The 17747-nt window shown below is 39.1% G+C and overlaps 1 protein-coding gene across 2 annotated transcripts in view; it reads right to left on the reverse strand.

Moving 5' to 3' along the window:
- NELL1 (neural EGFL like 1) overlaps positions 1–17747 on the reverse strand; it is a 738699-nt gene that overhangs the window by 596280 nt on the left and 124672 nt on the right. For both annotated transcript variants that reach the window (XM_054699344.1, XM_054699343.1), the window contains exon 5: positions 3050–3146. In XM_054699344.1, the coding sequence (XP_054555319.1) occupies positions 3050–3146 (97 nt within the window). The remainder of the gene's footprint in view (positions 1–3049; positions 3147–17747) is intronic.

Raw genomic sequence — 17747 nt, forward strand, 5'->3', positions numbered from 1 at the left:
TCCACAGCCTCTGCAGCATGAGTTCGACCCCCAGCCAGCCAGAGAGCAATACACATGGTGCAGCAGACCTCTCCTGTCTCGCCCACTGCTCCCAGCAGCAGTGTGTTTCAGTCAGTCGACCTGTTCTGTTTCCCATTGTGTCTCTGGTGAATCTTCTCACCCCCTGCATCTCATCCAGGTCTTATTTACAGAAATAAATAAATCTTCAAAAAAAATTTTTAAAATAAAATACCCTGTGATTGATTTTGCATATAGTGTGGGGGAAAAATGTCATAGGTATTTGCCATAGAGATATTCAGTTGCCCCAACACCCTGACTGAGACCAAACTTCACCAGTATTCTTTAACAGTGCAATATACATATTCAGGTTAGATGTTAGGGATATACACCATCAAGAATGTTAATCAATTCATGCTAAACTTTTTGCTCTGGAAGTTTTCTATTGCCTCAGCCTCTACAACTTTCTCATGCCTAATTAGACTGATTTGTTTTTTTTCACTATCAACTTTTTAAATTTTAATTTATATTTTTTACATCATTGTTCATTTTTAAACAATGTTTGCTTGCCCCTCCCCACTCCCATGTGTAGTCCCCATAGAATTTCCTTCCCCAATGCACCCTTGCACCTTCACCACAGTCCCCTGTGCCTCTCCCTCCCTCCGTTTGATCTCTCTCCCTCCTCCTCCCCTGAAGAATGCCTCTGGTTTATAATTGTTTTTGTTTTCACTCTCAACATTTATGAATTGTTATTTTTTTACTTCATTTAATACATACAATACAATTTCAATTTTATGACTCCAATGTAATTCTGTGACAGTGCAAACCACTTAATTTGATAGTGAATGTTGTGAAGCAGAATTGTAACTACTAGCTTTTATCAGATGCATTGTCTCTTCTGGCCTTCTCCTGGGTTGACAGGGCTTTTAAAGAAATTCCTGATTTATCTTATATTTCAATTTGGAGGTTTTATACTATTTCTCTTATTTTGTTGTTGTTTTAAATTTTTAACATGCATGCTTTAAATTTAACCTATTTCTCTATTCATTTATTTATTTTTTTAAGCATCTTTATTTTTCACAATTTAGGCTATTTCTGCTCAGGTACGGTCACCATAGCCTTCCCACTGCAAAGCGCCCACAGTCCTCCACCACGCTCCACCACGTTCTCCCCACCCCCATATATATTTTCATATCAATGGACAGACTTTGAACACTTTAAATCAGATCATGCCTTTTATAATTTCATTGACTAATATTTTTAATTTCATTTTTTCCAAAATCATTATTATTATTTAAATATGCGATTATAAGTTCGGTTTCTGCCTGTTATGAACAAGTTATCTTTTTTTAATTAATTTATTTATTTTTACAAGCATTGGGTACAGTCAGAAGCGCAGGAGGGTGAGAGAATTCACCAGAGCCAGAGCAGGGAGCAGAACACACAGACTGACGAAATACAATGCTGCGGGGAGCAGCGGGTGGCAGGAGAGGTCTGCACACCACCTGGGACCCTAACCCGGGGGCCGGGGATCGAACTGGCGCTGCTGAGGCTGCAGGCAGCTTCGCAACCCAGAGCTCAACCGCTGCGCCACCAGGGAGGCCCTGAACAAGTTATCTTTTCAACAATTCTCTGTGCACTTTCTTCTGGAAAGTTACAGTTTTGTCTTTAATTTTTTTTTTAATTTCAATTATTTCAATTTCAGTTCTTTTATTGTGGTAACATTGATTTGCAACACTGTATATATTTTTAGGCTTAAGGATGCATGCCTTTTGAAGTATATTTTACCACACTACACCCAACTCCAGAGCACTCATAACCCTCCCATATGATCCACTAGGCAACCAGTGGATTTATATACTTGAAAATACTACAGGAAGCAAATCTTAAATGTCCTCACCCAGAAAAAACATGTAATTATGTGATATGATGGAGATGTTAGCTAGCACTATAGTGCTAGTCATTTTGCACTATATAAAAGTAACCCATTGTATACCTTAAACTTATATAATGTTATGCCAATGACCATCTCAATAAAGTTGGGATGGATGGAGGGGGAGAGAGGGAAGAGGGAGAAAGAGAAAGAGAGCGAGAGAGAGATTATACACCTATACAGCTGTCCCTCAGTATGGGTATTGGTATCAAGAACTGACAGACACCAAAATCCACAAATGCTCAAGTCCCTTATATAAAATGGCATATTTGCATATCCTGCCATATTGTTTATATCATCTCTCAATTTCTTATAATCCAATGTAAGTGCTTCATGCTTATTGTATTGTTTGGAGAATAACAAGGAAAAAAGTCTGTATAGGATAAACATAGGACACTATGTACAGGACAGACATAGTGTTGTTAGAACCCATGGATAGAGGGCAGATTGTACATTTAACTTTCAATTCCTGGGATAGGCAGACATACCTCTGGTTCTCACTTCCCTCCATATGTTTAGTCTTACAGGGCCTCCCTTCTTATAAATTTAATATGAATCTTAAAAGAATTTTGTTCTGCTTTATCTAGCATTTAGAGGCATTTTGAAGCAGGAGGATGTTTAAAATATCTAGTCTACCACAACGCCAGAAACAAACGTCTGCTGTACTGAGAACAAGACTGTCTTAAAACTTCATGATCTTTTTTAACTTCAATTCATATTATCACTGGATCCTCATGTTCTATGAAGTATAATAATGCAGTTATATTAACCTCTTTATATACAAGAAAACCAAAGCTCATAGAAACTGAGATTCATTCCCTGTTGTATATCTAAGATACCTACCACAAACTGACTGAAAGAGATATTCTGAAAATGGAAATCAATTTAAAGATGATCCTAAATTCTAAGAATTAGGACAATGATAAACATTTTGAGGATCATTTACATTCTCCATTATCCAAACCTGACAGCAGAGTGAAATACATGACCTTGGGCAAATCACTTAACTCTGCCTTGTTATGAAGAACTTACTTCATAGAATCTTTGTAACAATTATCTGATTTAATTCACATTGAACACACAGAAAAGCACACACCAAAAGTTTAAAGTAGGGCTTACTTTGAATAACCCATGTTTTTGGTTGCGCTGACCCAGCCATAAATTGCTTCCTGGGGGAAGACTGGTCTCAGGAGGGTCTATCACTCGTTCATAAATCCTGTATGGACAAAGAACTCAGTTAGTAACAGAGAAGCTCAAAGCAGAACCAGAAAGGTACACATGCTGTTTGAAGTACTCATGGCATTAGCTGCTGCTATGACAGACAGAGCCAACATGGGGCACATTTTAAAAGATAGGTAACTAGTAAATAGCTAGTTATTTACTTCTTGACAACACTTGGTGTTGGTGTGCAATCTTGCAAGTTCCCCCAGGTGAAATTTGAAACTAGCTCCGTACACAGAATGCAAGGAGAGACTGAAAATAGAGGCACATCATTCTGCATTGGTCAGTGGAAGTGTTAATAAGGGAACTTACATAGCAGGTGTATTTCCCACCCACCCTCTGGAATCTTCAGTTTCTATGGAGGCCATATGGGGTTCAGTGTGGTTTACAGACCACCTGGCCTCAGTAACTCTCTCAATACTGTGATCGTGAAGTGACTCCCAGGTTAGAAATGTTTGGCAGAATGTACATTCTAAGAACAGGCAGGAGGATAAGAAGCCTCCTGAGGTCCAGGTGAGCTAATAGGTCAAGAAGCATAATATGACTTCTTCCAACACCTCAACATATTATCTGCATTCCTCCTGGCTCACTCTGCCTTTACCCCTTTTGCCAGGAAGTGAGGAAGAGGGTAACATTTTTGAATGTCTACTTTGAGCAATGAACTTTTCACAATCTCTGACTAGAGTGGTCTTCTCCCCATTACAGGTAAAAAGGCCGACATTCCAAGAATGTAAATGGGTCAACCAAGTTAAGAAACCCAGAGCGCAATAGAGTGGGGATAAGTATCCCCATTTGCGTGGCTCCAAAGTCCTTTATACTCTACTACTCCCTGGCTTTGGTTTATTTAGCTGGCACTCCTTCCCTTCTCTAGCCTTTAAACAAATGGGTGGCAGCTGCCCAGATAATATGGTTCGTCTGCAAAATCAAATAACTGATATCACCATCCAATCAATAAGTATTTAATGAGCACTTTTTATGTTGAATTTCTCATGAGTCAACAGGAAAGAGAGCAATTAACTGGATACATAAAACCCTGCCCTCACGGAGCAGTATAATTTCTGTACGGGAAGAAATTTTCATAGGATATATGACAACATCACCTAGAAAAGGCAACCACCCTGGGGTCTTTGAAGGTATCTACAGAACCTACTAAAAAACTCAGTTGCCTTGATTGTTCTGCCCTACCAAGTTCCTTTCCAGACCTCACAAATCTTTAGATATGTGCTCTCTCGGAAATAGTTCCTACTACCAGCTGAGGGCCATCTTCTTTCCCCACACCTCTGTCAGGTGCCACTCAGCACCTGGATGTTGCTAAGGGGAGGGAGAGCTTGTCTGAGTGGAGACTTGTCCTTGGATGCTCCAAAGATTGTGGGTGGGGCTGAGCTACCTGGCACATCCTTGAATTGTAATTCCTCATGCTGGTCCTATCTATTCCTTGAATTTCTCAGTCCCAACTCCGAGCTGAGAGTGGAGTCATCCCCACGTAGGTTTAAAGGTCTAATAACTAATCAGTCCCCCCAGCCAGATGAAACACCCTGTCTTCTGCCAGAGGATGACATATTCCTCCAGTAGCTCTCAGAAGAAAAGCTCAGAGAACAGAAAGATGGTACAGTTGTGTCAAGACAAGTGAGTGATGGCAGGACTGTCAGAGATGGAAGTCATCAAGTTGCACCTCGTATCATAGTTGCATCATCCATTACTCTCCTGTTCCTCACTGAAAATATGTTGTTTCCTAACAATCACACAAGGTGTTCAACTGGCAAAGCTCTAAGTATATCAGGTCCTTCTCTACAAACTAGATTAAAACATGAAGATACAATAACTTTGCTTTAAAAAGATAGGCTGTATTTCTCTCCAAAAATTTCAATCTTTTTGTATGTTGTAATGAACCATTTTAGATCAGTTTGTCAAAACTGCTTTAACACCAGAACATGCTTTTTCTTTCCTTAAAAAAAGTTTATTTCTCATGTTTGTGAAAAACTACAAACAAGCCAAATTTACACCAAAAGAGAAATGCATAAGTTATAGCAGATCAGCTTGATAGAATTTACTGCAGTCGTTAAGAATGATAAATATGCAAGTTATGAAATATGGAGAAGAATATACAAAATAATTTTCACTGGAGGAAAGTGGAATGTAAAATTATTTATGAATTATGGAGATAAAGATTGGAAACTTATGTTCCATGTTGGTGAATTTCAGAAGAGGCCAGAGAGAAACAGAAATCGTTGTATTTAAGTGAAGAGGCAGAAGTATAATTTTCCATAAGGTTATAAACTCATCAAAACTGAAAATGTTGTCCAACTATTTACCTTAAACCATCGCTTAAAACATCTGCATTTGTCCAAGCTTTCAATTCTAATACTTTCTTCTTTGGTTTTCAAGACACTACAAAGGGAGCTCTAAAGTGCAGAGCTGTCCCTTATTCGGATGTTTATGAAGTGCATAAATGAATGAAAGAATGGACAGTCAGAAGGATCAACTTCCTATCCTGCCTTATCTTCCACAAGCATAAAAGCCCCTTGTGCCTTAGAAATCATTGAGGAAGCAAACATCTGAGGTCCATTATCAACTAAAGCATTGCCTGTATCAAAGGGGAGTGCTGATTTCCAGGGTCAGATAGCAACTCGTCAGGATCCCTTTCTGATGCCAAAGAAAGTCTGCTGGTGTGGCCTTCCTGGCGGCTCTGTCAACTCAACCGAAGAGGCAGTCCTTACCAAGGAATGCCAGGCAGCAGGCGGAAACCAACACACTGGATGCAGACATAGCAAAATGAAGATGGCTTAAAATGTGTTAACAAAAATAATTGAAAACCCAAACACAGGAAATTTAATCATGAGAAAACAGCAAACAAACCCAGTGTGAGGGACATTCCACCCAGTAACTGCCTGTGCTCTTTCCAATATCAATGTCATGAAAAATAAAGAACAGCTGAGGCACATTTGCAAGTTAAATTAAAAACTTAACCCAAGGCAGGATCCTGGATTGGACTCTGGAGCAAGAAAGAAAATTCTTATAGAAAGCATTAGTGGAAAATTTGGTGGAATTGGAATCAGAAGTGTAGATTATAAAATAGTATTAAGTTGAACTTTCATGTCCTGATTTTGAGAATTGGGTGGCACATATTGAAGTAACTGTCTTGTTCTGAAGCTGTATGTTCTTAAATACTTGGATCATGATGTCAGCAACTTACTCTCAAGGGTTCAAAATAATGAATATAAGGAAGTACATATACACCTATATCAACATATACATTATTAAAGAGAGAACTTAGGTTAATATACAGTTGTGTATGTAACATTTTTCAAATTTCTGTCTGATTAAAAAAATTGAAATATAAAGTTTTAAATAGGGCAAAAAAAATCCATAATGCCGAGTAAAAATACACACCTCCAATACAATTTTTTATCTATTAGCCAAGGATACATGTAAATTTGAAGATTCACATAAGCAAGCGATACTGCTTTCCTAAGGGAATGAAATGCTGATAGAACAGAGGAGTGGATGATTGAATGAAGCAAGAAAGGAGTTCTACCCAGACTAATGCTGATAACATAAACTGAAACTGGATTGTCACGTTCCTACCTGTACCCCTGTATACGAGAAGTTATGCCACCAACATGCCAGAAAAATATAATCAGAATCTGGGCAAAAGAGCTGCTGGTCCCAGGGGTACAATTTGGGTGGACTGGACCATGGAAAGTATACAGTGTTCTGTCACTTAAACCTAGTATTGTCCAAATCAAATGTCATGAAAAGTCAAAGCTAATAAAGTGAACTCCTTGCCTTTGAGCGTGCTAAGGAAATAGAATCTTCTCATTTTCACCAACAAATATCTGACTATCTACAATGGATATGACACCATGCTAGTTATGGGGACAAGCACAGGCAAAATTAATGCAGCCCAGCCCCTGCCCTCAGGCCAGAAGCCTGAGGCAGACAACATGCACACTCTCACCTTGTAACTCAATGCGAGAAATGCAATGCTCTATGGAAACAGAGTGAAGAAAACAGAATTCTGCCTGCCTAGTCAGACAAGACTCTCCAAAGCTGAGTTCTGAATGAAGCGGAGCTGACATGCAGACAGAACAACCAGCACTAACACAGCACCTATTGTGTGCCAAGCACTGTGCCAAGCTTTTCATATATTAAGTCACTTGATCTTCGCCATACCTTCAGGTAAGTGTTCTCAGTTCATCAAAGTTAAGAAACTTGTCTGTGGAGGCCTCCCTGGTGGTACAAGGGATTAAGCACCGAGCTGTGAAGCAATCCACAGCTTCTGCAGCACAGAGTTCAATCCCCAGCGAGCCAGGAAGCAATCCACATGGCGCAGCAGACCTCTCCTGACTTGCCCACTGCTCCCCTCAGCAGTGTATTTCATTCAGTCCGCCTGTTCTGTTCCCCACTCTGTCTCTGGTGAATCCTCTCACCTCCTGCATCTCTGGCCTGTACACCAGCTCTTATATGCGTAAATAAAAATAAATCTTTAAGAAAAAAAAAAAAAAAGAAACTTTTCTGTGGTCAAGCAACTAATTATTGCAGATTGGGGATTTAAACCTAGACCCCCCAAATCTGTGTTACTCCCTCAATAAATTAAGATTCCTTATTCAACTTCCTCAACAGGAGGGAAAGGTGCTGTTCATGTGCTAAAGCACATAGCTAAGACGGATGAGCTCTCCTGGAAGCCACCTTTGCTTCCTCCTAGCTCACAGCAACAAAGCATCTCAGTCTGAGTGGAAGGGATCTGCACCACTTCAAGGGCTTCCTCTCCGCCCCCAAAAAATCCTCTCAGGCATCTTTCACTTTCTCTCTTTCAGCTGGCAGGAAAAGACTGAGGACTCAGAGCTGGTCATTGCACACAACAGAGGATCTTGCATCCTGAATAATATAAGGCCTGCTGTCAATTAGACATATACAAATGAACTTACATACCCAGGAAATAAAATTCTGTGTTAAACCCCTCAGAAAGTTTTCTACAGTTGTGCTAATATCATTTACCCTTACAAATATACCCCACTAGGGAATAGAAAGGTGACTTTTGTGCATACATGCCTTCAAATCCAAGAAGTATCAAAGAGTGTGGTGTATGGGGAATATAAAAATAAAATTTATTAATTAAAAAAAAAAGAGTGTGGTATAGCAGAGACAATGTGAATTTGGAATAAAAATTTCCAAACTGGAATTGCGTATTCCAGTTCTGCATTTGGAATAGTACAGGTAGTAAGCTGTACAACTTTAATCAAAGTTGATTTCTCTGTACCTCATTTGAAAAACTGAAATGGGTCATGGTGAGGACAAAATACGTGGTATGCCCTTGGCACATTTTAGGGTTGGACAGGCTGTGAAACTGAGAGGTGATGAGAAGGCAGGGCCACACAGAACACAGCACCTGTTCCCACCCCATGACTGCGTCCCCACAAAGTGAATCCATTGAGAAGGCATTACTGGGAACTTTGATGCCTCCTTGTGCTTTGGGATACAACTTCAACAAATGACATCACTGCCACATGGAGCGTATTTAAGGAAGTGAGATTTCAATGTTCTGATCCAAGAACACAGTGTCTATTTTGTCAAGTTTCCATCACTCTGAAATTTTATAGTCCCAAGTTTCTTTTCACCTTCTACAAATTTAAAAGCTAAAACAAGTAAAGAGGCAAACAGCATTAATTTCTCTTGCTGTTTAACCTGATTAGTTATGGGGCAAACTGATTATCTACTTAGATGCTAAACTTTGAATTAAAAACAAAATTTTGGGACTAATTCTATTTTCTATGACATCATAAAATTGCAAGGTTTTTTTAATTTTTGTTTTTAAATGTCACTCATTAACTTCTTTTAATTCTTTTAAGCCATAAATGAAACTTTTCTATAAGTAGTATTCAAAATTTAAGCAAACATGATTTAACACTTTTACATCCTTCCAGAAGATATAATTCTTTGATATCAATGTTTCATTTTTGTTGACAATTCATCACAAATTCATATAAGAGTAGGAAAGGGTTTCAGAAAAAGGATAAAATAAAAGAAATATTTTGTAATTTGTTAATATTGTGTTTTTGGACACAACACCAAACATAACAAAACATTGTTTTTATGTGAGTATAATACAAGAGGAAACTATTCCTAACATTTTCAACTTGTCCAGCATAAGGCACTTTCCTCTCTATTTGGGACTTCACTAGATGTAGCTAATTCATAGATGAAAAGGTTTCTTGGCAAATAGGAACATTAGCAATGAGATCTTATTTCAGACTCACCTTATACATCCTTCTTTTATGTATGATTTTTATACATCCTAAATCTGCCCTGTAAGTTGAGTCTTTACTGACCTCTGAGACCCTGGCCACTTGGGTCATCCAGTAGGACAAACTCTCCAGGGCTTCACACAGGACCCCATGCCATCTCACAACTAACTTGGGTGTCTAGCATGCTGTGCTGCCAGAGCCAGCTTGCCCAGCCCTCCCTGCCAAAGGATGAGGCATGTATATTCTCTGCTATCAGGGGGCCCATCACTTGCTGTTTCCACCCTCAGGTGGTGCCTGCACTTGCTGACTGCTACTTCAACTTCCTATCTGCCAAGTGTGAAGAAAACCCTCTCCACAGCATCCCTGCACCTGCTCAGTTACTTCCTATGCTGAGACCTTCTCTGAGGATGCTGTATAAGGCAGCGCCTGCCACTCATCACTTAGCTTAGTTAACACTTATTGAGGCCAATGACTCTCCATAATTAGCTTAGCTCTTTGCTGATTGACTGTTTCCTCCCATCAGACAATAAGCAACTTGAAAGCAGGGATTTGACCTTTTTCATGAAACTCTAGCATCCAAAAAAGTGCCCAAGCCAAAGGAGGTGACCACTCCATACAATGAATGAATCCAAGCTCCCTGATACTAACCTGAGGATGAGAGAGTGTACTAACCAAGTTCAATGGCAAAGACTTTATAATGAGCAACTCACAAATTTAAAGATAGACTGAGAAATCAAGTAGTCAAACTTGACACTGTGCAGATAATCCTTAGGAAAAGGGAATGAATAAAATATGATAACTCATGTAAAGTGACTTCCTCCATAATGCCCAGCTCAGGAGATTTACATGAGCAGCCTTAAAGAAAAAGCAAAATGAAGCCTGCACTGCTTTTCACCCAGAAAAGAGATTGGGATAGCAAGTTTGAATCTGTCAGGCAGAACTCACTAAGAGGAAAGCTGCAGAAACGTATTTCATAAAGAGCTAGAGAAACAGTCAGCAACTTGAGAATTAATTAAATCAAGCATAGTCCTTTTTTTTAAGCACATGATTTACTGCTTAAGTTGACTGCATTATAATCAGCCCAAATTTATCACATTCCCATAGGCTATCTGACACAAATAATGCATTTACTCCACAACCATCTAAAAATCTACTCTTCCTTTCAACTACAGAAAACCTAATTCCCTCCTAGTCATGTTTCTAGACCTTGTTCACAAAAGAGATGCTGCTTATTAGGCTGTGTTGGGAGAAATGTAGGAATTGTACATGCCATTAATATCTATCTGTATTTTGATGTGTAAGTGTCTCATTTCTAATACAATACTATGCAAAAACTAAACATCCAGTCAAACATCCAGTCAAACTACTTAGGAGGAATGAACAATGCAAAGAACAACTGACATGTTACTTGTAAAAGCCAGGCCCTGAATCAAGGGTGCATAGAGGCCTCTTCTTCACCAGGTACAACCTCTTTACTCGTGACTTCAGTGAAGAATGCCTCCCTTACAAGACTCCTGTCTGCTTAATAGACCAGTCAATATTCTATGAAGAACCTGATTTTCTATTAACATAAAAAGCTCTCAGAGCTCAACACAAGGCAACACAGTGGTTCAACAACACTACTTGTGAAGGAATATTGGATTTTTATTTACATGGATGAAGAGAGGCCTCTGAAGGAACTCGACAGTGCTTGTCCCAATTGTAGGGAAGAATGAATTGTCAATGTAAATCATGTGAATCAACATGTATTAATGTGATTGTTCAATAAGACAATATGAAACTCAAATGAGGTGCCAAATGAGGAGGTTTGTCTTGAGCTTTGCTCATAATTGAAAAGTGTTCACACTCTCCAGAGGAGGAAAGTGACAATGACCTTCCTTCACTAAAGAGAGCCTCAGCTTCACTGCCTTTTAGCAGGCACTAGCAAACATAAGGATGTTCCATGAAGACAGTTCCCTCTAAGGAATGCAAGATAACTCCTGATTTCCTCTTATTAGCATACTGATGGTGAGTGACCTTGCACATGAAGCTGAGTCCCTCTTTTGACATTAAGGTCTATCACAATCTCCCCCTTCTCAGGCCCAGTAGGCAAATGTGAAAAGTACAAAGTACTCGAGTGAAAGTAACGAACTAGAAAAACAAGACATCTAAGGTGTTGCTAGCATTATTCTTGGCCCTGACAATTACTGAGCACACATTCTGGGGGTCACTCACTCCACAAAATAGTTCCTCAAAGCTCACTCCCAGTGTCAGCTACTTATTGCCAACTGTGTACATGGATGAACCACCTGTTGAATTTCCACGTCAGGTTGTCTGGCTGTTGTTAATTATTGGCTAACAAGAAATACACGTCACACAGAGCTTTGTACCAGAAAGGCATGAGAGAAATGCCCCCAAAGAGAATCTCTGCAGTCTCCTTCTTACAGTCTGTTTAACAAAACAGATGACATGCCACCAATCACAAGGTTTTTAAAATGTTCCTCTGGCATTATAGAGGAAAAAAAAACCCATATAGTAATCAAAGAGGATTGTAGGGATGGATACCGTATGCCCCCAACATGTAAGCATTGAATTCCAAGCTAAATACATAGCAGGGCTCAGCAGGTTTCCAAATGGTTTCTTAGCAGCTGGCTGCAGAGTAAATACAAATACAAACAAAAAAGATGAGGCAAAGTTGAAATCTGGAAGGAGATGCCTCTATTGTAGTAGATGACAAGGCAGTACTGTTCAAATGCAATCAGTAGATACTGGAGGAGATGCTTTGCCAGAGTAGGTGGTGAACACACTCCAAATAGGAGTGGTTTTCCTAGATAAGATCAAGTCCTTGTGTGACCTGCTTCATCCACTTAGAAAACACTTGTCAACAAACTCATGCTCTTTCTTGCCCAGCAATTGGATTGTAGTATTCCCTTTCTCTCCTCATTTGAATCTGTGTAGAAAGGGTACTTATGCTTCTTAACCCCATGTTATGCCCTCAATATCTCCCTTTCATTACATCTTTTTTTTTTAGATTTATTTATACAAGAACTGGGGTACAGGCCAGATATGTGGGAGTGTAAGAGAATTCACCAGAGACAGAACGGGGAACAGAACAGCCAGATGGACCAAAGACACTGCTGAGGGGAGCAGCGAGTGAGGCCGGAGAGGTCTGCCAAGCCATGTGGGTTTCTCCCCGGCCGGCTGGTTGGCCGGGAATCGAACTGGTGCTGCAGAGGCTACGAACAGCTTCACAGCACTGCGCTCAACCCGCTGCGCCACCGGGGAGGCCACTTTCATGACATTTTTCTAATCCTTACTCTGTCCAAAATTCATCATTCAACTCTCATCCCACACTGATGCTGATTGTAAATCAGTATCAAATAACCAGAACATCTAAATCTGTCCTATTTCATAGTTACCTATAATTTGGCAGTATAATAAAAGATGTTTTTATTGAATCTAGATGAAAAACATGAAGTATGTGTGATTTTTTTTCCATCATAACAGATTAGTATAATGTCATAAAGATTGAAAGAGACATTTGTAGGTAGACTTTAGGACCAAATCAAGTAAGATGCAAGTTAATAAGGACAAGTGAAAGGTTCCATGCTTTGAGTAAATACGCTTCTCAAAGGAATAAAGGTGAGATCGAACGTTTAACAAATACATACTGAAACTTAGTTGTCTTGGTTAACAGTGAAATAAGACTGCTAAAAAGGATGTCATGACCTTAAACTGACAATGAGAAGCAGATAATTACCATGTTCTATTGAGTCAAACTGCCTAGAAATTACCACATTGAGTCATGGGAATTTTTCAGATGATAAACAGATGTATTTTAGAAAGACTAGCCAAGGTCCATTTGACTTGAGAGTCAAATGAAAAGATGAATAGTTGAAGGAACAAAGGAAGTTCAGCCTGAAGATATAGCAACAAATCCCCCCCCCAAAAAAAAATGAAGGGATGACAAGATAAACTCTTAAATCTTAGAAAACTAGCAGGTGGAAGAGGCATTGAGCCTGTTCTGCGTAGCAGTGAAAGGTAAAATGTATACCTACAAGTGTAGGTTTGAAGCAGGTATTTTCAGTTCAAGACAGGAAAAATTTTTTTCACACGCAAAACAGAGGGAAAGGGAAGACTTGAGAGGCAGTGAACATCTAGTCTGGAAGTGCATCCCAGTGGATGACGGAGGACCTCTTGGCAAGGACAGTAAATCAAAAACTCAGAGATACAGACACTGGGTCAAAAACTTAAGAGCTGCTTTTTGAAGTACTGACTATATCCTAGAAACTTACACACTTGACAATCCTTAAAATATCACTCAACTGACTAATGTCCAGAGATTAAATGACTTACCCAATACCACTCAGTAAATGGTGAAGTCTAAATTCAAAACCAGATGTAAACTTCGGCCATGTCATATCATCATATAATCCTCTATTGATTCTGCTTTTAAAAAGTTGGCTATCCAACTCGTGGGTTACACAAACTGTGAGATACACTGGATTAGGAGGATCACTGGACTACCGACAAAAAATTCCTGGGTCTAAGCTTTACTATTTGTCCTTTCCATCTTAAGCAAAGTTACTGAACCCCTTTAATACTCCATTTGGTCACCTATAAACTTTACTGACAATATCAATTCAGCAGGTTTTTAATAACATAAAACAATTCTGTGTTATACTTTGTAAATTCTCAAATGCCTTATTTACAGTGGGACATATTTAATATTAATAGGTAAGATCTTTTAGATCACCCTTACCTAAAAGACACTTTAATTTTAAATGTTTTCAGGAAAAAAAATACCAAAAAAAAAAAAAACCCTCCTCTACACCAATTGGCTTAAATACTCAGAGAAGAATACATAGTCAGCTTTATAATTTCTATGAAAGAGATGTTTAGGGTAAACAACCTTATAGGAAAGGGAGAAGAATATGAGCATCCTAAATCACTCTCTAGATGTTGCCACTTATGGTGCATCTAAGCCATAGTCATTGGTTCCATGGTTTCTAGAAGTTCAGACAAAATGTACAGCTTTTCATGTTCAATTAGATCTCAGGTTAACAGTCTCCAAAATATTTACTGATACTCAAGAGTGGATGATAATTTACTGTAACCACATTTTATTATTCATCTAGGTAGAGATTTAACTATTACAATAAATCAAAACTTTGCTGTCATAATGTTCACATTGGTTACTAGGACTCTCAGGGTCAGAAAGGACATTGAAGGTCTTCTGATCCAACCTCCATCTGCTACTTGTTATATTAATTATATAAACACCCCAAAGCCATCTGTCATGCATACAGTGCAGTGACATCCTCATGTAACATTTTAAAGCTTCCCAGAGCAAATGGATGTCTCCCCAAAGGCATGATGATTGACTAATTCCAACAACCCATGTGAAATGTCAGGGTCTAGCAGCAATAGTAAGGGACAAGGGGAGTATTTCTCTTTCTCCATGCACTCCTGATACAACCACAGACCACTCTCCACCCAAAACATTATCATCCAAGATTCTGGAAGAGATACATTTTCGACATTTTTTCAGAACCTTGGAAAGCATTAATAAGGTCATTTGAGAGTTTCCAAATCTGGCTGGACATTGGAACAGCCTAGAAAGCATTTCAAAAATATAGATTCCTCATAAAATCAGATTTACAGGTACCAGTCTGATCCCAGTGTAGGAAAAGAATCCCTGGTGGAGGTCAACTTGGCACTGTCTGCTCTCAAGCAGCAAAATCAGGTTTGTGTGGGAGCACCTGCTCCAGGCACTCCTTCACCTAAGCAAGCCTCCTGACATGAGCAGCTGGGACTCTGCTTAGGGCATGTCCGAGGCAGAGTGAAAGGCAAAGGAGAAGCATTCTCCACTGTGGGGCTGTTTCTAGAGGTTTTTCTTTTTGACTAATAAAAAATAAGGCAGTAAAAAGATGCCCATGTTTGGTGGTACACATAGAAAAATCAAGAGTGCTCCTGACCATGTTCCACTTATATCCTTGAATAGAGGATGGATGGATAACTTTTGTCATTTAATTTCAAATATTAGGAAATACCATATAGAAATATAAATAAAGGTGACCTAGATCTTTCCCTTTAACCCAGAAAGATTTCCTCTTTGTCCCTTTTGCTGTGGACCAAAGGAAACTGATAGGTTCCCCCTCCTTTTGGTTTCCAGCCAATGGGAAGTGCCAGCATGATAACAGGAAAAGATTGTGGATGGGGGGTGGGGCTAATTAACATGTAAAGGACTTCACAGCATGCTTGGCACATGCACTCCCTGAATGGTGCTTGTTGCTATTATTGAAAAAAAAATTAGTGAAGTCCTTGACTACTAAGTGAAGCTTTCACATTACCCTCCCTCTTAGTTGTTGTCTGAGTCTTCCCAATATAAATGTGTCAATACAAACTTGATTGTTTTTTAATAATGTTTACAGAGAGGACAACTTGTGTGTCTTGACTTCTGCTTTTAGCAAGTATACTGAATTATTCATTTAGTTTGGGGTGCTTTCTTTTAAAAAGTAATCATCGCATTCTTGAATTTTTTTTTTATTTTTTCATGCTATCAGTACTGTCAGACTTTAGAAGTTCAAAATCACCTAAGAAGAGCAAAGCAATTTAGATAAAATTTCCTGTTCTGAAGAAAGACTTTTGTTATTAAATGTGAGGCATTCAATAGCAACTGCCAGCTGTTTAATCAAAAAGTTATTGTTCATTGTAGCGGAAAAATTGGAGTTTGGAAAACAATGAGGCTACAACTCCAAGCTCATAAAGTGTCTGATGAAGTTTCAAATCCTTTTCAAACTCCGTCTGATCATTTAAACTATAATGGCCCATTTCTGATAAGGCATTTCACGGAGGATAAAAGAAAAATCATCTACACAAATGAGATCTCCTGCTCATCCCTTGAATTATCCGCTTTCCCGGTGGCCCCTTCATGTTCAGATTACAGGGTATAAACTAAAAACAGTTTTCTGATACATCTCAAATAAGCATATTATTAAAGGCACATAAGTGACTAATTCCAAAGCCAAAATGAATGATAAAAGAAAAACTAAGAAAGTCTGTAAATTATAAGAGGGAAAGCCTGCATACTGGTCAAAGAAGACAGTTTTGAAGACAACAGGAAAAGAACAGATCCACGAGTCAGAAACCTTTTCTAAACTTTGGGCTTCGCTTCCAAAACTTGAGAGATGCCTTGGACAGATCACTTCATCTTTCTGGTATTATTTCCCTACCTTTGACAAAGAAAATGCCTGCCCTACTTGATTTTTCTTAGATTAAATGAGATTTATAGGAATTTCTCTGGATACTGTTGCCTATATCACTGATATGAAATGGCATTCGTGACACTGGGTCACCTGATTGCTTGCTGGTTTTTGAGATCATCCAAGTCACCAAGATACATCCTTTTTCTTCTGTTCACTCTACAAGGGTATCCGGTAACCTGGCCCTTTTTTGACCAAGTTACTCAAGATGATTTCTGTTACTTACAAGCTAAGTGTCTTCACATGGAAGTGTGCGGATGATACACTGAAAGTCAAACAATTCTACATCCAGATGAAGAAGGGCCATGAATCTTGGGAGGTCCACTCACCCATGTGTATGTCCTGAGCTTCTCACCACAGCTTGGTGCCCACTTCATTTACATCCTGTGATGTAATTAGTCATTTAGGAGTTTCTGGGCAACTTGACACAGAAGCCAGCTCTCATGTGCCTTGGCATCCCAGTACCTAGGCCAGTGCCAGGCACAGAGTAGGCTGAGAAATAATGGTTTTCATTCATTGTTGTACTTGTGTCCGTCTGATCAGTTCCTGGATGTGCCATCCCTCTGATTGTATAATGATCATCAGCAGATGAACTGGCTTGGCTCCCTTACCATTTCATGAATTGTCCACCTGTACTTCCAGTATTATGTGGATGCAAAGGTTGAAATGCAAATTTTCAATTAAAGGAGGATGTTTCGAAAAATAAAAAATTTCTGAAATGAACAGCATGGTACATTTCCATACCTAAAGGAATTATATGTACATTCTCCCAGTCTCTACTCTCTGGCCCTCAAATTTTCACATAGATCTCAAATCTCCCCTATCCCCTTTCAGTAATACATAACTGACCGGGCATTGCTGGGCATTTAACACTACTATTCAAGAAATTTCAATTAAATGAATGTCCCTCTTAAGACCGACCTGGCTCTATCACACACCCAGACTCAACTCTGCTGTCAAACTAGGAAACTTGTCTTGTAGTATCATTTCTCAAGTTTTATTGAAAACTGTTACTTTTATCTGCCTTTGTATGTTGCTTTCAGAATGCCCAATGCCAACCTGAATTTCTTACCTGTTTAAGTAAAGTGGTCTTTTGCACTTGAAATC

This window comes from Talpa occidentalis, unplaced genomic scaffold, assembly GCF_014898055.3.
Source record: "Talpa occidentalis isolate TD23 unplaced genomic scaffold, MPIMG_talOcc4v2.1 talOcc4.3, whole genome shotgun sequence".
Classification (NCBI taxonomy): Eukaryota; Metazoa; Chordata; class Mammalia; order Eulipotyphla; family Talpidae; genus Talpa; species Talpa occidentalis.